Below are 20,105 nucleotides of genomic sequence, written 5' to 3'. Positions count from 1 at the left end.
GTAAAACGTACTTTTGGTAATAATAGCACACTGTGTGCTACTTTGAGTTCAGGGTTTGGCACTTTTATTTTCCTTCTTTTCCACAACCCTGTGGCTTTCCAGCTGAGCCAAGCCTGCATTCAGAGCCATACTCGGGTGATTACCCATAAGGTTTTCAATCTATCTGTAGCTCCTAATTTACCTGTAAGCAAATGTTAAACTGTGGATTACAACTCCTGTGAGTACTGCAAGTGTACAAAGTGGGTCAAAAATGTTAGGAGCTGGTCAGTGGAATGTGTGGCAGGCAAGATTCGTTAGACAGGGGACCTATGTGTGCCCTCAGTCACTAATTAGAGCATGCTACTCTTTCCCCACTCTGGGAGACTGAGGTGCTGCTAATGTGGAAGTTATGCAAAAGCAAGTGAAAGAAATTATGTTTTGAAAAAATTGAGGTTTGGGTTTCTTGATGCTCTTGAGCAGTTTATTTTAACAGGAAGATACGTTGATAGTGTCCAGTTATTTGTCACAAATACTTAGCATTTATGGATTCATAGAGCAAAGCTAGAAAGCACGTTGGTCTGTCTTGACTGATGGCTTATTGTACAGTGCCAAGGAAATGTTGATTCAAATAATTAAATATGCAATATGATGTTATGGGGGTTAAATTACTTCTTCCATCCTCATGAGATGTTTGATCCTGTGTTAGACATAGAAATACAGAACTGATGTTGAAATTTACCTCTGGTCTAGTTCCACTTCTCTCTTCAAGGTCGAATCAATTAGCATAAGTTGCTCAGGGCTTATCTGTTTTGAGTTTGGAACAATCTCCAAGGACAGATACCACTTCTCAGGTGAGTCTAGTTCAGAAAGTACAGAACCTGGTACCAGGGAAGGTTGATAACATGGCAATTTGTAGGCATAAATGGACTGGGATTTGTTTTGGGGAGAAAAAAAAAATCTGTTTTAAAAAAAATTCTTGCACTTTAACTCAATTATAATTTTCTTGTGCTAATTTAAAGATGATAATAAAGCATTGCATAAAGATGGGTGACTCAGTCTATCATTTCATAGTGTCTTCAGAAGGAAGAGGCAGTTCAGTGGGTGTAGAAGCACCTATCAAAAAGTAAGGGAATGCTTCAAGTGGACAGCCCGAGTTTATAGCTGCTTTCCTTCAGCTTATGGGACAGGAATCACCAACCCTGCTGTGACTCTACTAATTTACATTCTTCTGTTGCAAGAATTGTGATCTTAAATGTAAGGTCCTGCTCAACAGAACAACTTCGAACTACAGATTATTGGTTTTTAGCGTTACGCTTCCAGTTATATTCCAAAATTAGGAAAACATCTTTCAGACTTTTTGCCTATATTCCTCTCATGGCTACTCAGTAAAGTAACAAAACATAAAACTCATTCCAGTTCAGGATGCACAATCTCAAAGAGACCTTTTGAGATGTGTTTAATGTCTGTTCAGTTGCATGCACAAAGTAAAAAACAGAGGAAGGACAAAACGGTCTTTTTCTTGTTAGTTTCAGACTAGTACAAGCATTCAATATTTTTATTGCCTCAGGCACTGAGGTTTTCTGTAGTATGAATACATTGAAGCAATCAGTAAAAGATGAGAACATAATGAAACAACATATTTCATACAATTGGGCTTGCACCATTTTATTTTTAAAATCTGAAACTTTTTTCCCCAACCCACTTAAAATACAGGAAAGCTAAAACACAATCCTAACAGGTTATCCTTCAAAGAGTTCCATTCTGAGTAGAACAATGGAATAACAATGTATCCAAGTATGCTACTTATATGTCAAATTTCTCTTCACAGATATTGTGTCCATGCTCTTCATAATCTTCTCTAGTTACTACCATATCTTCAAAATCATCATTTTCAGAGATGAGCTTCCCCCCTTCCCAAGAATAAGTAATAGGGCTGAAAAATGAACAGAATTGTTGTTACTCACGTGTAAATTAATTTAAAATAAAGCATGCATAATGTGCAAGATGTGTATTCAGCAATACCTATGTAATAAAATATTTTTCATTGCTAAATAAAAGCCTCCAGCTCCAGATAAGTTATCACACAGTGAAATTTTAGCAGGGCTTTACTGATTTTGTTTTCTATATAGAAAACAAAAGTACCTCTTTGGAGGCAGGTATGAAGAGGCAGGATGTACAGATAGTTTTGTATTTACTTTGAAAAGATAATGACTGTTTAATAAAACTGAAAAAATAGTCTTTAATAATACTTTTCTAAAATTTCTTTTTTGCTTTCAAGATCTATTTGTTTTGTCTCAACTGTATGCTGTCTCTCCAAAGAGGCTGCCCCTTCCAGCTCCCTGAAGTGGCTACGTTAATAATGACATGGCATCATTAATGTGATAAAAACTTTTAAATAAGAGACAAAACTCTAATCTTACATGAATCCACTTCATGACAATTCAGTCTTATTTATCTGTTTGCAATAAGAAGACTGAAGGCTTACATGCTTAATTTCATTCGTCAAAGTACAGGGCAAGCAGGTAGTCTCTAATTAATTTGGTTTGTCTGAAAATGATGAAAAATATTCTTCATGTACAATTTTGGTTCACTTAATATTTAAATTAAATCCCTTTACCAACTTCTCAGCAAAAGAAATCCTATTTTATAGTTTATTCTGCTAGAAGGACAAAGCTTGTTGTGTCCAGTTTAGGACTTACTTTTCAGGAAGAACAACAGAAACATCATAATCAGTTGGAGTAAGACATCGAACTTCAGAATAAACTCGATCTCTGAAGCCTGGAAAAAGGGTGTTTCCCCCAGTCAGAACTATGTTCTTGAAGAAATGAGGCTGCATTTCTGGAAAAAGAAGTAAATCTGAGTTACAGACTGAAGATTAGAAGGGTTTTTCTCTTCCCTTTCATTTTATTATGAATTGCAACAGAAGTAAGAAATATGTATAGAAGAATTTCATGAACATCTAATGATCACACCCATTATAGTTTTATTGAGAAATACAACAGTTATTAATCACTCTCTGTGATTTTTAGAATTTGGTTTTCATACCTACTATTATATTGTCTTTTAAATTCCATGTCTGCCAACACAATTCCCTTTTCAGAAGGGATTTTAAGTTACGCTGTTTCTAAGAGTACCAAATAATAGCCTCAATGCCACACAAGTATTTATGTGATTTCATAAAACTTACGAAAGCTTTTTGTAATCGTTAATTACCTGTACATCACCTATAAAATGGAAGTTCTGGGTTTACTTCTGACAAACAGCAGTCAGAAAGGTTTTATAGTTCAATGTTTAAATTACTGAGTTTGGTCAGTTTAATTTTTAAAAAGGGAAACTGTATTTTAAAATGCAACTAAAACTAATTTCCAGTATCGTCAGTATCAAAGACAGACAGGTCATGTCACAAAAGGAATTAAGTCTACAGCTATTAACTGAAACAAGACCAGAAACCATTTGATGAATCACCACAAATCTGTGCTTGCCCAACAGAGAATCTTGTAGACAATCTGCCCTACTGTATGTGACACACATCAGAAGACAAAAGTTCACAACTTAATGACTGGCATATTGAGAGTACTAAAAAGAACCCAAACCAAAACCGAATCCAAACACCACCAACACACCCAAGCTTTTCAAAATCCTTCTAGGTTATACCTTCAGGCAAATTCTGAATAGAGTAAACAATGGCTTCAGGAATTCCCATCTCTTGAATACCAATATCTGAAGGATGGAAGAGAATTTCTGGAACTGCAAATCTTTCATTTGCTAGACGAAGTATTTGTTCACCAGTCTTGTATTTTCCACTTAACACCATCTCCTCCCTTGGCTATATTAAAGACATGAATAATAGCCACTGCTTAAGAAATGAAATTACATCTTAAGAGTATTCAGCTAATCTTCTTTATGTACTGCAGAAGGAGGCAATATATTCTACCCTAAGCTGTATTATCAATAAATACTCTGGTATTAAATCTGAAGCGACTCTGCTTTTATCAACTGTAGGTTTGCCTGAACCAAAATATAACAGGTATGCACACGAGTGGCTTTAAAATGTTGGAACTGCTATTGAAACTATGGCTAGCTCAGTAAATGGGATTAAACAGTTCAATTGTCTTCATTGGTGTGAAGACTTTTCAGGCTCTTCTTTAACATGACTTGGAACCTTCTACTTATGAGGGTATTTAAATGAAATTCAGAGAGACTTGGGAGAAAACATTTTCCCACTTAACTTTAAAAAGCCCCCAACAATAATGGCATGGATAGACTGTGACAGAGCACAAGCAAAAAAAAAACCTACAAATATTAAGTAAGAGGCCACAAAATGCTATGCTGGAAAAAGTGTGTTTGATTTTCATCTCAAGTGCCTAGGGAAAATATTACCAATTAATGCATAGGACAGAAAAAAAATACAATATGGCTTTAAAATAAAATAAAGTCTTTTTACCCTCTCTACTAGACTTCTGCAAGGAAACAGTCAAACAAATACTTCAAAAACCCTATTATCATTACCTTACAAAATCCTTTTTTGATTGTGCTGAAGTCTGGCAAAACATAATCTACCATTACAGTATTCTCCTCTCCTTTCAGCCTAGAAGAATGTAAAATACAACAGAGTAAAAAAATAAATTCTAAATCCCAACTATTTTTACACTGACAAACATGAATCAAACTTCATTTGACTTACTTAGAATGTTTTCTGATTAAGGGTATAGCTTTATTTGTACAAATAGATTATTCAGAAGTGCCAGCTTTAACCTTTAGTACCATTGTACACATACTTGGCAATGTCCATGTCCTTGTAAAAGTCTTGAGAAACGTAACACACATCTTCTTTCACTTGGTTAATTACATGTGTTTCATCCATTACATGTAGCTGCCTGTGAAAACAAACAGGTTTAAGAATAATTCAGTCTTAGCATTAGTTGTCCAATTTTCCACTGGAGATGAGCAACCACAGGTTGCAAATCACAAAAAGCTACAGTCTCAGTATCTAAAATTCATACTCAATTTACAAAGGTGTTCCTGGCCTACTGAAGTTGAGTATTTTCCTACTTCACAGTTCCATGACTACAAACATCTGCCTGCACTTGCCCAATGTCTTCATAACAAGTGTAGCCATAACCTTGCAATTAGCTCTAAGACCTTTACCTAAACCTTAATCTAGGCAAATATAATTGTTGGTCCTGATGAATTTTATTTGTGATACTGATAGAACCACTTAGCAAACTGACTGATGATCTACTGGGACATCTCAGAAAATACTAAAGACTGAAATAATTGGGAACACACAAGCAGCCTCAGCAACTTCAGAAGTGGGGGCATTTTAACAGCCTAATTCTTCACAGATCTTAAATTCACCTTAATTCATCTTCATCTTAATTCAAGATAGTAAACTGCAGACTGTAACAGAAAAAAATTCTCTCCTTTAAACAGCATTTAATCTAAAATTCACAGAACCAGTAAAAATATCCCCACAAACTTCTACCTCATTTCATACTAGGTCTCAAGACAATGGTCAGCATTCCTTACCTGTAAGAGATTATCTCCTTTAGATGGTTAGTTAAGAGTTTTCCTCCAACATTAATCCTGTGGAAGTGGAGTAACAGAAGGAATTCTGTCATTATTAGCTTCAGGAATAGCTAACAATTTGTCTAGGTAATATACACTGCAGTTTACCTGATGATTGCTTCTTTCTTCTTTTTACTTCTACAGTAAGGTACAATGTGTGTAAAAGAATATCCACTATCCACAATGATACAGCATAGCTCTGATGGATTATCTCGGAAGTACCTGTGAGCACTCAGAGCTCCAGCTGAAATACAGAAAATTTCATTCCATTTTTATATGAATACACACTTTTAGATTTTACATTGATATGGAAGTGTACTTGCTTCATATTTTAAATCCCTTTGACAGACTTTCAAGACCCCAGTATATAATACCACAGCCAATATATGACAGTGGATAAAATTAAGTATCATATATGCCCCATTTATTCTTTTTCAATAATGCCAGCCCATACTCAGTTTCCTCTCCTAAAATCTCCTAAAACAGACTGATCACATCAGTATTTATCAAACCTATCTAAAAGAGTATCCTATGTCCAGCTATCTTGCAGAAGAGTTGTGATGTTACTTACATATCCCTTGTAAGACACAATACGTTTCATGATTGGAATCACAAAATATATCTGGTTGGAAGAGACCTCAAAGATCATCCAGTCCAACCTTTGACCTGGCACTGAAAGATCAACACTAAACCACGTCCCTAAGCACCAGGTCCACACGCTGCTTAAACACCTCAAGGCATGGTGACTCCACCACTGCCCTGGGCAGACCATTCCAATGTTTGATAACCCTTTCTGTGAAGAAGTATTTCCTAATATCCAGCCTAAACCTCCCCTGGTGCAGCTTGTAACCACTTCCTCTAGTCTGTGTCTCATTTATTAACACAAACCAAAAAGCCAGACCCACTCCCCACAAAAAGGAAAGCTAAGAAAGACTTCATCCAAATTTTTAGTAGACGTTTCAAAATCCATCCTTTATCTCTGTCACCCCGACTCTCTTCAAATTTCCTTTTATTATATAGCGTAACACTTTTAAGAACAGTATAAGAGGAATGGAATTTCTGAAAAAGAAGTTTAATCCAGTGCAAGTACATATTAGTCAAGCATATAAGCTTGAGTAATAAAGCATATTACTTGAGTAATAAAGCATATTACTCAAGAGCCAGGGAGGAAATTAATGTGTTTCTTTACTATTTTTATATATACACAAGTGTGTTGTGCATGCATATGGATTTATTTATTGATCAGGCTAACATTCAAAATATATCCATGCAAACTAGACAGACTCACCATTTACTCTGAGAACTGCTTGAAACTGATATTCTTCAAATAGAATTTCATTCATGGATTCTTGAATTGAAGTGAAGTTAAAATAAGGTTCAGTAATAATAATATTGGTGTCTACAAAATCCACCTATGAAAAATACATTAAAGTTTGTCATCATTTAAAACTTAGAAGATGACACTGTATTTTGCAGCAGTTGAGGGTTATGTAAACTTGAAGACATGATGACCACTTGCCCTACTTGTAGAAGCTAGGCTTAGAAAGAGTTAGCTCTTTCCAAAGATCTCATGAGCAGTGATACTTTATCAAATTAATGGGTAAAATAGAAGGGAACACCTTCATATATATTCTGCTCCTGTTTTTAATTATATTTGTATGAGTTTCTTCACACAACTCAGTATGAATATACACAAGAAATGTTTTTAAAATAGCTACCCCAGAGCTCAATTTTCTTCAGTTTGCAAAGATAAATCCTTGTGATTTCTAACTGAAGGTACTTTTAAAGAGAACAGTAAGCTCATCAGCTCTATTTAACATTTGATGTACTTCTGTTAATTCCATTAGTCAGTATTTAACCTTTTAACTTACACAGAAACTGTAATTGTAAAAAGGCTCTTACTTGATACATTTCTTTTCCAAAAAGATAATCCCAAACCTGTCTCTGGACATCCCAGTTCACCAAGTAACCCTGTAGGAATTTAGGAAAAACATAGTAAGTTACATTATTTAGGAAATAAAATCTGTTAAAAAATAAATCAATAGAACTAGACTACATGTCAAGTGACTGACAGTCTGGTAATATAATGAAATTTGAGAGTAAAAATGTCTAAAATCACATTCCTGTGCTTCATGGCATGGCTGGGCCCAAAGAGTGGTGGTGAATGGAGTTAAAACCATTTGGTGGCTGGTCACAAGTGGAGTTCCCCACGGCCAGTTCTGTTTATTATCAGTGATCTGGACAAGGGGATCAAGGGCGTTGTCAATGAGTCTACAGGTGACACAAAGTTAGGCAGAATGGTTGATCTACTTAACAGACTCAAGGCTCTACAGAGGGATCTGGACAGATTGTGTCTATGGGCTGGGGCAGATGGTACGAGGTTCAAGAAGGCCAAATACTGGGTCCTGCATTTGGGTTACAACAACCCTGTGCAACACTACAGGCTTTGCATGGACAGCAAAGTGGCCGGAAAGCTACCCAATGGAAAAGGACCTGGAGATTGTTGGTTGACAGCTGCTGAAAGTGAGCCAGCAGTGTACCCAAGTGGCCAAGGCGGCCAAGAGCATCCTGGCCTGTAACAGAAACAAGTGTGACCAGCAGGACGAGGGAAGTGATTGTGCCCCTGTACTCAGCAACGGTGAGGCCAGAGCTTGAGTACTAATTTCAGTTTTGGGGCCCCCACTACATCAAAGACATTGAGGTGCTGGAGCATGTCCAAAGAGAGCAAGAAGCTGGTGAAGGGTCTGGAGAACAAGTCTTATGAGAAGTGGCTGAGAGAACTGGGATTGTTTATCCTGGAGAAAAGGAGGCTCAGGGGAGACCTAATTACTGCCTACAACTACCTGAAAGGAGGCTGTAAAAATGTGGGGGTCGGTCTCTTCTCACAAGAGGAAATGGCCTCAAGCTGCTCCAGGGGAAATTTAGGTTGGATACTGGGAAAAATTTCACTGGAAAAGTTGTCAAGCCCTAGAAAAGACCATCCAGGCACCTATCTGAGTCGCTATCCCTACAGGTATTTAAAAGACAGTGTAGATTTGGCACTTACTGACATGGTTTAGTGGTGACTTAGCAGTGCTGGGTTAACAGTTGGCCTTGGTGATCTTACAGGTCTCTTCCAACCTAAATGATTCTCTGACTCTCTAATGGTTAAACTTCACACTGCTGGTTTTGACTCTTTCATCTATACTAGATATAATCCTGTAGTTGGAGTGTATTGTATGAAAACTATTCACATTTGGCTACAATGTTAAAACACAGCATTTGTTACTTACTTTCTGAAAAGGGAGAATATAAAATAGCCCAGAGGGATCTTTAATTTCATCCAGTTGATTTGCTGTGAAGGTTTTCAAGCGTGCAGTCTTTGATCTGAACTGACAGTTTGGAATAACGCTGGAAAAGATTGGGAGATTTCCTAACCATCATGGTATGAGACACCTTTGTTGTCTTTATATAAACGGTACACACTTAGCAATGTTTTTACTGCTGTGTTTTGGTTTTAATCCATTATTTGAGTCAGTTAAGAGGGAAACCCTAACTTCTGACACCTCCGTTACAGATGAGGCACTTGCAGGAAAGAGAAAACGATTCCCCCTGCACCATCACCACACCGAGGGTGTCAAAGCCTCCACCTCCTTCAGGCACTGCCAGGAACCGACGAACCCCCTCCCTTTCCCTCTCCGGGCGGTGGCGGGCGGCGGGGGAGGAGCCTCGCACCCGCCGCAGAGGCGGGGCCAGGCCGGGCCTGTCCGTGGTAAGCGCAGGCGCACTGGCGGCCCGCTCGCAGGTGAGGAGCGGTCTCCGGTGCGGCCAAGCGGAGGCGAGGAGCGGCGGGAAGGGCAGGTGCGCTAAGAGGGCGCCGGTGGAGCGATAAGGGAACGCCCTCCCGCCCGTCCCGCTTCCTTTCGGGCCCTTACCTGACGTTCGCATGGCTGTAGCCGATCTTGGCGTTGTAGGCGCCGTTATCCAGCACCAGGGTCGCCATGTTCCCCACGGCGCCACGGCCGCCGCCGTCCCAGTATTGATCCGCCACCGCCGTGGATCTCTATGGTTACCATAGAGTGGAAGAGCCGCGCGCGCGTGTTGCCTGACGGGACGCAGAAGTGCCGCGGAAACAGCCGCCGCCGGATGCTCACGTGGCGCCGGTGACGCTAGCGGAGCGACGGAGACTATTGGTCGGGCGTTACCCGGAAGCTCTCTCCGAAGAGACGGGCGGGGGAGGTGACACGGAGTCGCCTCGGTCGAGCGCCAACTCCGGTGCCCGCCTCTGCGGCCCCAGCGCCTGCGCCGACAACTCCTTCCCTCGCCGCTGGCCGCAGCGCCACCCAGCGGCGCCGGGAAATTGCGGTCGCCGGGGGCGGGGACGTTCGCTGAAGGGAAGCAGCGTGTCACAAAATCACAGAATGTTATGGGTTGGAAGGGAGCCCTAGAGATCATCGAGTCCAACCCGTCTGCCAAGGCAGGATCACCTAGGACAGGCCGCACAGGAACGCCTCCAGGCAGGTTTTAAAAGTCGTCAGAGGAGACTTCACAACCGTTCTGGGCAGCCTGCTCCAGTTCTCTGTCACCCTCACACCAGAGAAGTTTCTCCTCATATTAATGTAGAACTTCCCGTGTTGCAGCTTAAAGCCGTTGTTGTCCTATCACTGGACACCATCGAAGTGGCAGTAACCTTCATCTTGACACCCACCCCTCAGGTATTTATAGGCATTAATACGATCCCGTCTCAGTCCAAGGTCTCTCAGTCTTTCGTCATAGGAGAGAGGTGTTCAAGTCCCCCAATCATCCTCGTAGCTCTCCATTTTGGATTCTCTCCATCAGACCCCTGTCTCTCTTGGGGAGCCCAAAACTGGACACTGTATTCTAGATGTGGTCTCCCCAGGGCAGAGTGGAAGGGGAGGAGAACTTCCCTAGGCTTGCTGGACACACTTCAAGCACCCCAGGATGCCGTTTGCCGTTTTGGCCAGCAGGGCACTTTGCTGTCCAATGCATAACTTGCTGTCCACCAGCACTCCAAGGTCCTTCTCCATGAGTTACACCCTCCCGGCAGGACACAGCGGGCACGGGCGCTTATGGCAAGAGCCTGGCGGGGAGGGGTGTGCGGAAGGGGGTGATGCCTTCTCCGGGGTGTGTAAAACCAGAGACCAGTCCAGCTCGGGTAGCGCCTTGTCCTCCAGGGAGCTGTGGGTCGTGTCACGGATGACTCGGGGCAGTTTGGTGCCACTGCTGCACGGAACCCAGCACGCAGGGAAGAAATGCGATGGGTGGGAATCGCCCGATGTGAGAACTAAGCACGCAGCACTTACTTTTCTCTGTGAGAATGTCACAAAATATAAAGGGAGACAACTCTTTAAATTCCACTGTAATTATTTTGATGTTATTGTAAGTGTGCTGTCATTAACACACTTCTTTTATAATTAGCAAAAAGTTCCTGTTATTTCTGTTTGCTGTCACTGATCAGCTTTGCTTTTAGTGAAGTCAGTGTCAGGTATCACACACCTGTATAGAATCACAGAACCATGGAACAGCCCAGGTTGGAAGGGACTTCTAGAGAATCATCTAGTCCAATCTTCTGTGGGATGGGGAGCTGAGGTGAGATGATCACAGAGTCACAGAATTGCTTAGACTGGACAAGACCTCCAATAGATTAGCCCATCACTGACAAGTCCTTAACTAAACTGTGTCCCTAAGCACTCCAATACCTCCAGGGACGGGGACTCTACCACCAAACTGAGCAAGCCAATATCCAAGAACCCTTTCAGTGGAGAAATTCTTTCTAATATCCAATCTAAACTTCTGCTGGCACAATTGCAGGCCATTTCCTCTCCTTCTATCACCTGATACTAGGGAGAAGAGACCAAACCGTACCTCTCTACAAACCTTCTTTCAGGTAGCTGTAGATAGCAATGAGGTCTTCCCTGAGCCTCCTTTTCTCCAGACTAAACAAGACCAGCTCTCTCAACTGCTCCTCATAAGACTTGTTCTCTAGACCTTCCACCAGCTTCGTTGCTTTGTCCAACTGCATCTTGAAAACATCCAGCAACGAGGACTCCTACAGATCCATGGGGAGTTTGTTCCAGTGATTGCTTGTTTTCACTGTAAAAAAATTTCCTTATATCAAGATTAAACTTTACCTGGTGCAACTCAGATTTCTTGAGTCTTGTTTCCCCCTTCGTAAGAGAGACCCTCAATCCTCTTTATAGTTAAGTACTGGAATACTGTGATAAAGTCTTTGAGGTCTCTTCCAGCCTTCTTGATTCTATGATTCTATGATTCTTTTATCCAGGAAGGAAACATAGGTCTTCAGTTAGGTGTGTTTATTTTTCCCCTGAAGAAAACGAACTCCTTCAGTCTTTCCTCATCGGGTAGGTTCTCCATCCCTTTTGTCATCTTCACGGCCTTCATGGACCCTCTCCAGTCTGTCCACATCTTTTTTTGAATTGTGGGGACCAGAACCGAACACAGTACTCCAGGTGTAGCCTGACAAGTGCTGAGCAGACTGGAATGATCCCATCTCTGTCCATGCTAGTAATGTCCCTGCAGATGCAGTCCAGCGATCTGATTAGCCTTTGTTGCTGCTGGGTATACTGCTGCCTGCTGTTGAGTTTGCTGTCCACGAGGACCTCCGGGTCCCAAGGCTGCTTCCTGTCTGCACACAGATCCCAACCTGCACTTTGTTGTCTCAGGTGCAGGATCTTGCACTTGTCTTTGTGATGAATTTTCCTTTATTTATGTTTCACTTACCATCACTAGTATCTTTGTTGTTATCCAAGAAAGTGCATTAACAGTTTTTTGCCTGTATGTAATTGGTTTTCCTGGAATTATCAGAACTTAAAAATGTAATTCTTGATGATTCTTTACCCTAACAAATATCAAATGTCTTTCAATGAGCCAGGGTGTTTAGCAGAATGCATGCCAATCTGATTTGAGACCAATCCTCTTTACGTGCTTGTCATTATCTTAAGGACAGCCTCTGTAATCCCTGCTCTAGTAGGGATTCTTTGGTTCTTGAGGAAAGGTCAAAAGAATTATCAAAAGCCTGTTTTTCCAGTTCAGGAATGTCTAGATTCATTTAAAGAACACTGTAAAGTGTTGGTTGTTCTCCTTCTTCACCCATCAACAGGTATAGTAATAGAAAATTAATGGGTTTGTAATGAAAATCCAAAACACACAAAACACAGAATTGTGACAAATCATAGAATCATAGAAATGTTTCAGCTGGAAAAGACCTCTAAGATCATAGAGTCCAACCACCAACCTAAGACCACCATGACCATTAAACCTAATTATCACCAACATGCTAGCAGAAAGTTATCTGCAAACATGCAACTGTAATTTGGAGAATCAGTTCAAAGTGTTCATAAACATACTCTGGGGATATCCTGGTATTGATTTGCATCAGGCTCTAAAAAAGAAGGGTCAGATTTTCTGATGAGCTCCTTACCACATTCCCTTTCAATTATGTGGGGTGAGAAGAATTGACCTGTGCATTTTCCTTTGTGCCTCCATTCAGTTGCTCCAAGAGATGGGGGAGAATATGAGGTCATGCTTCAGAACAGCCCTGCCAGACAAGAATATTTCTGCTTTCCAATTCTAACATCAGTGAAGAGCTTCTGGACTTTCCCTCTTCTGCCAGAGCTGCAGGACACTTTGACAAGGAACACACAGCATGGGTCCTGCTTTCCTTATTCCTCATATTTTCTTTCTTGGTGAGAAGCTGATCCACTATGATGATGAACATCATGTCTCCAAGATAGTGGTAGAATTTTTCTAGTTGAGAAAATGGAACTTACACTAGGAATAAAACTGTTAGTTTCATACACAGCTCAGCCCCACTTTATAACTCTCTTTTAAGAACATAATGAGGTCAGTATTACACAACTGATTGATTTTTAAATGCTTGGAAAAATCAATTGAAAACATTCATCTCCTGACCTTTTTTTTTTTTTTTTTTTCTGTTACTGCTTCATATTTCTGACTTACAGGTCCTTGGGGTTTTGGTTCATTGCTTGTGAATTATTAATCTGTTATGTATATGAGAAGCAAAAGAAATTGTATCTGATGTCTTTCCTCAGCATCTCTAGAACATATTAGAGAGGCAGCAAGCCATCCTTCATATAGAGGTCACATCTGAAAAGCTTGTTAATTTTACAAGTGTTTTTTGTTCCCAGTTAATACTCCTGTTTAGGGTACCTGGTTACCCACCATTGAAATTCTTCCATATACCTTTTCTGAATGAGGGGCCCCCAGAAAAGAGAGTTATTGGATGAACAAAACAAATGTATTTACAACTAATACTTGGAAACTTTGCTACAGCACAAGAAACTATTCTCTCAGAATTAAAATAACTTGTAGCTTTATACTTGCCACAGACACCAGGTGAAAGGTGGCACCTGGGGAACAATTTGATTTTACAAGTCTGTGGGCTTGAGTAAATGCTAAGAAATTTGGATTAAAGGAAGTATTACATGTGTATATGCATATGAATTTATTGCCATTTTCTTAGACATTTCCAACACTAAGCTGTTCATCTGGCCTTGATACTTCTGAATTTTGCTGTAGGAGCAGTAGCTGTTCTGGCTTTTAGTTGTGAGTCAAGATCAGGCCCAGTAGAAGACCTGTGGCTGTCCAGGCAGGGCTTGCTGCTTTCTCTCTTCCATCCTTCTCCTGAAGAATAGATAGTAGGGTCAAATTTGTTGCTTCTCAGGTTGTTTTCTTGTGCAACCTATCATTTTGGGATGGTTTTGGAGGTCCCAGATGGGGAAAAAAAATTAAAAAAATGAAGACTGTATTTTGTACCTGGAAATTAATATTGAGGTATAAGAAGGATAAATGTCTCCACGGATAAATGTCTCACGGATAATCCCAATGAATGACAAAAGAAACAGAGCAATGAATTTTAGAGGAAAAAACCTTAATTATTGCTGCTGTGAATGAGCTCTGCAGCACACTTGGGAAGAGCATGACATGCAGGTATTAATGCCAAGTATTAATGCACGTAGTTCACGAAGCATTTTATCAAGAGGAATTCTTGCTAAATACTAGAACCATTTATTTTTTTCTTGCAGTTAAACATAACACGTTTTAGTGGCACCTCTAACAGATTTTCAACAAAAATAACAACAGGTATCGGGTCGCTCGGGGGGCGAGCGGGCTGGGCGTATGGGAGTAAGGGGGAGGCGGACCCACGGGGGACACGCTCCACAGGCGGGAGGAGGGATGGAGCCTCTGCTGGGGACGCAGGGAGCCGCTGTCAGTTTTGGGGATGGGAAGGCTGAAGAGGAAGGAAAGAAGCAGGTGGCGGAGGAGAGTGGAGAAAAGGCGGCCGGGGTCCGCTGAGGACGATGAGCGAAGACAGCGGCTGCGGCGGGCACTGGGTCTCCGAGCAAGGCAGAGCGGCAAGCGCCCCTGCCCTGCCCCGCCTCCGCCTGCCCGGGTCTGTCGCTCCGCGCGCGGGGCGGTGGCTCCGGTTCCAGCCCTCCCCGTTACCGCCCCGCCGCCGCCCCCCGTCACTAGGCGATGCTGCAGCCAAGATGGCGGCGGGGGCCGAGTGAGCGTGAGCGGAGGCAGTGGCTCCGCTCCCGGCGGTCTCCCCAGCCCGGGCAGGGGGAAGAGGAGCGATGAGGCGCGTCCCTGGTCCTGGCTGGTTGTCGTGAGGGGCGCGGGCCAGCAGACACCATGGCGGGGATTATTAAGAAGCAGATCCTGAAGCATCTCTCCAGGTCAGTGGAGGGGGTGGCTGGCTGCTTGTGTGGGGCTGTCCGGCGGTGACAGCAGCAATGAATGGCCCCTAGTCCCCTCCTTGGGTGCTCGGCGGTGCAGGGGGGCCCACCCGAGGCTCGGGCTGCCTGGCGCAGAATGGAGTCACCGACTGAGTCACCGCCGGGCTCCGTTCGCCTCCCCACCGGGCAGACGGTGCCCGCCCCCGCAGCCCGCCGCACGGCGCGTAGCCGAACCAGGCGGGGGCAGCCCTGACGGTGGGAGGGGGCTGTGGTGGCAGCGGGCCCGGGTCTGCCGGGAGGAGACGGTGCCAGCGGGGCGCTCCCAGAGCAGCCCCGGAGGGGCGAGATGGCCTGCGAGGGGGAGCATGGGACAGAAAGGGACAAACCCTTAAATCCCATCCTAATTGCAAGGCGGCGGTCCGAGGTTCACACAGGCCGACTCAATTCGCTTGCTGGCTGGGAGTGTAGAAGCTCGGCATGTGCCCTTGCAGGTCGGGTCGCGACACCTGAGCCCTTGCACATGTAGGTGAGACCGGGTGACAGATGCCAGGGGATGAAATCAGTTGGAGGTTTTCTGAGTGACTGAAATCATGTCTAATGTATCTCGTGGGTTAAAACAAACAAACAAACAAAACCTCTGCGGTAAAATTTTGTAGCTGTCAATGTGCGTTTTGAGAGATGGAAAAACTGCAGCAAGTACACAACATGATTGAGAGAATTTTAAAAAGCCACATTGTATACAGGAGGTCAGAAATCTATTAGGTATTTGATCTATCGTGATACCACAGTCTTGTTATTCTTCAGAGCTTACTTTTATAAATTAAAAAGCTTCAAGTATTGCTCCTTTATTTGTTTCAAAATGTTTTCTTTTGGCGTGATATTTCTGAAAGGTGTGCTAATAAATACAAGAAAATCAAACAATATAAAATATCAGATTGTCATTTGACTAATCTGTTGATGATGCACAGGGAAAACACAAATAGCGTTCCAAATCCTTTGATGCCTATCTGCTAAAGATGTTGGATAAAGCAGTAGTAGAATATTTTTTCTCCTCCAGCCCTGCTCATGAGTTTTGTAGCTAGGAATGCCAGTAAAGAACCCTCATCTTTGCATGAAAACAACTGAGCACTTTGCCAATGGAAATGCAATATGAAGATGTCATCAGCCTTGAGTCAGTTTCTAATCAGAAATGTACATGAAATCACTGCACTTAATTAGACTGATACAGCTCACTGCTTCTACTGCTCTTAAGCTCTATGGAGGGAGAAGTGAACTCTCTGTGCTACTGATGAAAATCTAAAATGTGTCTAGGAAGTGGGCATGACTAACTTGAGCCCTTTTTTGGTCTTTTTTTGTAAATAAACATCTGCATAGATTAGAATTAAGTACTTCTTAATGCTGATACATCTGTGTGTGCTTTTCTGTGTGATGTGACTGCTTATTCAACAAGACTCCATCAGCTTGTGGCAAGTTTGGTCATTTTTATAGAGTTTATGGGATATATCTAAAAATCTGAAGGTTGCAAGTTGAGGCTTTTAACCCACACTACGTTAAAAGGTCGTGTTTGCTACCTAAAATATACACATTATTAAGCCCTTTGTGTATTCTTAATCACATAGATTATATATTTTCTCCCTGCAGAATGGGTGCTTCAGTAGTTGCAGAAGTTGGTTGTACAAGAAAACAGAATCCAAGTGATATGAGCACCTGTAAATCTGGTGGCTTTTTAAGTTTCAAAAACTTGATCTTTTTTTTGTTTCCCAACAAAAAGTGATAAAGTTGTTCTTTATTTCAGGACTTTCTTTAATAGGGTTTACATGAACATGATTAAGGCAAGGCTTCACACACTTTTATATCAGTGTGAAGCCAAACACACGAGGTATTTCCTGTAATACATCTGGTGCCAAAAGATACTTTCACTTTCTGCTCTACTACTAATATTAGTTCCTGTTCTGTAGTTCCCATAGGTCCTCAGAACCAATGCCTGTTTGCCATCTTCAGCAAAGCAGGTATTAGTGGCAGGGTTAAAATGTGCTGGGAAAAGGCACAACAAAGAAAGAGTGAGAAGAATAATCTTGTCAGCTCGATTTGCTTTCCTCTTTGATGACTGTATTTTTCTTTCTGTTTGAGCAAAGCTGAATCTAAAATGTACTTCAGAGAACAAATAGAAGATATGAACTTGTAGCTTCAGTTACAGAGAAGTAATTAATTTTTTTTTGCCACAAATCACAGAATCACAGGATGGTTGAGATTGGAAGGTATCTCAGGAGGTCGTGTTGTTGAGCTCCCCGAAATCATCGCTGATTTAGCAATATTTGCCGTGAAGATTGCTGCAATGTCTCTTACTCATGTGCTAGAAACTCATCCTTCTTACAATCTAGATAGTGTATATGCAAATTTAAAAGTGTTGTGTCATTCAGCAGTTGAGCAGCTTACAGTGCTTTGAAGATGAACTGATAGGAGCACTGGTGTTGTGAAGGAGCTTTGTCATTCTACATCAGTTAAGTAGGGAAATTTTTTTACATAGGTAGGAGTCCTAAAGGTCTGAGAACAAGAAGAGGAAAACTCAAACTGCATTTTGGAACAGTTTTGATACCTAAATGACTTTTGCCTTTTCAAAAGGTTTCTCTAATTGCTATGTTACATCTTAGGGAGCAGTGAAGAGAGTAGAGCTTATTTACTCAGGTTGTAACAAGCCTCTAGCTCACATCAGGATCTGGTAATGACTTTTTAGCTTTCTCATAGGATTTTTTTTTTTTAACTTTCAAACTAAGACCTGTGTATTCTCTTCAAATTAGATTCATAGAATGGTTTGGATTAGAAGGGACCTTAATTAAGAGCATTTAGTTCCAGACCCCCTGCTGTGGGCAGGGACACCTCCCACTAGACCAGGTTGCTCAAGGCCTCTTCCAGCCTGGTGTCAGACACCTCCAGGGTGGGGGCATCCATAACCTCCCTGGGCAACCTGTTGCAGTGTCTCACCACCCTCACTGTAAAAAATTTCTTTCTAATATTGAGTCTAAGTCTACCCTTCTCAAGCTTCAATATATTCCCTCTCATCCTGTCTCTACAAACCCTTGTAAAAAGTCCCTTCCTGGCTTTCTTGTAGCTCCTTTGAGCTCCCTCCTGGGAGGCTGCTATAAGTTCTCCCTGGAGCCTTCTCTTCTCCAGGCTGAACAGTACCAACTCTCTCAGCCTGCTCCAGCCCATCTTTGTCACTCTCCTCTGGATCCACTCCAGCAGTTTGATGTCCTTCTTGTGTGTTGTTCTTTTCCAAGGCTGCGGAAGAAAATGAGAAGGAGGGAAGTGGAGGGCCTGATGTGTGGGGTATGAAACTTAATGCTATCTGTGAAGCTGAAGAGATGAGTTTGTCATTTGGAGGCTTGAATTTTTGTCATCTCTGTATTGTGTTAGGTGTGGGGTTTTTTTGTAAATGTGGATGGTGGAGTGTCTATGTCATAATATATATGCTCTAAAATGAAACAAATGCCTGGATAATAGCATTGTCCTTTGCAAAGGCAGGAACCAGACACTGCCTGGGAGCCTCCTGTACAGTGATTATTGTCAAGGTCTTCCCCAATGAACTGAAACTTGTGTCAAAACTTAGTATGTGCTGTTACATATTTTCACCCATGAGAGATTTCTTGTTGAACAGCTCCTTTTACTGCAGTATTTTCTGTGCACTGCTCTACTATGATATTATCAGATACCGTTCAGCGTTACTTCTTCCTCCCTCAGTTAGACTTTATAGACAAGTGTATAAAACAGTGGTGTTAAAGATTTCCAGTAGGACTCGAGATGTTCACAGTAGTGGTCCTGTTACAGTCTGTGGTTATAAAAGGATCATCTCTACAAGGTTCTGAACCTTGAATTGTTTGGATCTAGAATATTGGCAGAGATTGGCTATTACCCACGTGGATTGTGTAAGGGTTTTTTTTTCAGGTATTTTTGGGGTTTGGGCTTTTAGTATCATCAACTGAAATTGCCTTTCTATTAATGAGCAGTCTAACTGAATCTTCTGTGTAAGTATCTGCAGTATCAATGCCTGTCTGTGAAAAACAGTTTTGTTTATCAAAATACATCTAAGAAGCATGAAGGGAAGCTTACAGACTTTGCCTCCACATTAAGTAGCCCCACTGAATATCATATTCTTCATCTCAATTAGGTATTAACTATTAAGTTTACCAATGATAACACATACTTCTACTTCGAAAGTTACATTCTTTGTTTGAAATTTATTTGCTGTTTTCACAAGGAAACTAGTGAGAGATTTGGAAGTGTTTTTTATGGCAGAAACCCAAATTGTTTGCAGTTTTATCAGTTAATGTTCTCTGTGAACTTAAGTCATCTTTGCTTTTTCTCACCTGAAGCAACAGATGTGAAAATACTGAGATTTCAGTAGAAGAAAATTGCATTAATTTTTCTGGCAATTTTTTTTTTCACCTTGTAGTTGGGAAATCATTCTAAACCATGTGAGGACTGGTTTTACAAAGGCTAGCATACTAATTTTGTGGATGTCAGGAATCAGCTGCTATGAACATTGATATCCTACATCATCTGCACTTCATTTATACGTGTCCTGCCAAAATATTTGACCCATATATCACCCTGCTTTTTATACCAGTAAGACATGCTTGTTTGGTGTTGCCACCTCAAGAGATCTGAGATGACTCCTTTTAGCATCTACCAGTGTAAGACCTTTATTTGGCCAGAATGGGTGCATTCTTTCATGTAACTAAATGGTCGAAATTAGTTGGATGAACTTTGAAACTTCTGCTAGTAGCAAAAAGAAGTAGAATTTTTTGCATATTTTCTGTATTCCACTTCTATGCCACTTTA

General features: G+C 41.6%; 2 protein-coding genes across 2 annotated transcripts in view; one reads left to right on the top strand and one right to left on the bottom strand.

The window, feature by feature from the left end:
- Window positions 1–1,497: 1,497 nt before the first annotated feature.
- Window positions 1,498–9,529, bottom strand: ACTR6 (actin related protein 6). The gene is made up of 11 exons (XM_054386690.1): window positions 9,462–9,529; window positions 8,820–8,937; window positions 7,450–7,518; window positions 6,836–6,959; window positions 5,656–5,791; window positions 5,509–5,565; window positions 4,758–4,856; window positions 4,489–4,567; window positions 3,634–3,805; window positions 2,679–2,817; window positions 1,498–1,912 (listed from the first exon to the last, which is right to left on the bottom strand). The coding sequence occupies exons 1-11, from the start codon at window positions 9,527–9,529 to the stop codon at window positions 1,783–1,785; spliced, it is 1,191 nt and encodes a 396-aa protein (XP_054242665.1). The 3' UTR covers window positions 1,498–1,782.
- A 6,083-nt stretch (window positions 9,530–15,612) lies between these two features.
- BLTP3B (bridge-like lipid transfer protein family member 3B) overlaps window positions 15,613–20,105 on the top strand; it is a 46,101-nt gene continuing 41,608 nt past the window's right edge. Inside the window, exon 1 of the mRNA XM_054386773.1 lies at window positions 15,613–15,788. Within this exon, the coding sequence (XP_054242748.1) occupies window positions 15,613–15,788 (176 nt within the window). The remainder of the gene's footprint in view (window positions 15,789–20,105) is intronic.

Source organism: Indicator indicator, chromosome 14 (genome assembly GCF_027791375.1).
Source record: "Indicator indicator isolate 239-I01 chromosome 14, UM_Iind_1.1, whole genome shotgun sequence".
NCBI lineage: Eukaryota > Metazoa > Chordata > Aves > Piciformes > Indicatoridae > Indicator > Indicator indicator.
This window is presented reverse-complemented; position numbering and strand designations above follow the sequence as displayed.

Coding starts and splice junctions, on each gene's coding strand:
- ACTR6 (XM_054386690.1), bottom strand. CDS start 9,529: ATGGCGACCCTGGTGCTGGATAACGGCGCCTACAACGCCAAGATCGGC. Junction 5,792..6,835: donor AGCAGTTCTCAGAGTAAATG/GTGAGTCTGTCT, acceptor TCTGTATTTCAG/CTGGAGCTCTGAGTGCTCAC. Junction 3,806..4,488: donor TCAAAAAAGGATTTTGTAAG/GTAATGATAATA, acceptor TCTTTAATATAG/CCAAGGGAGGAGATGGTGTT.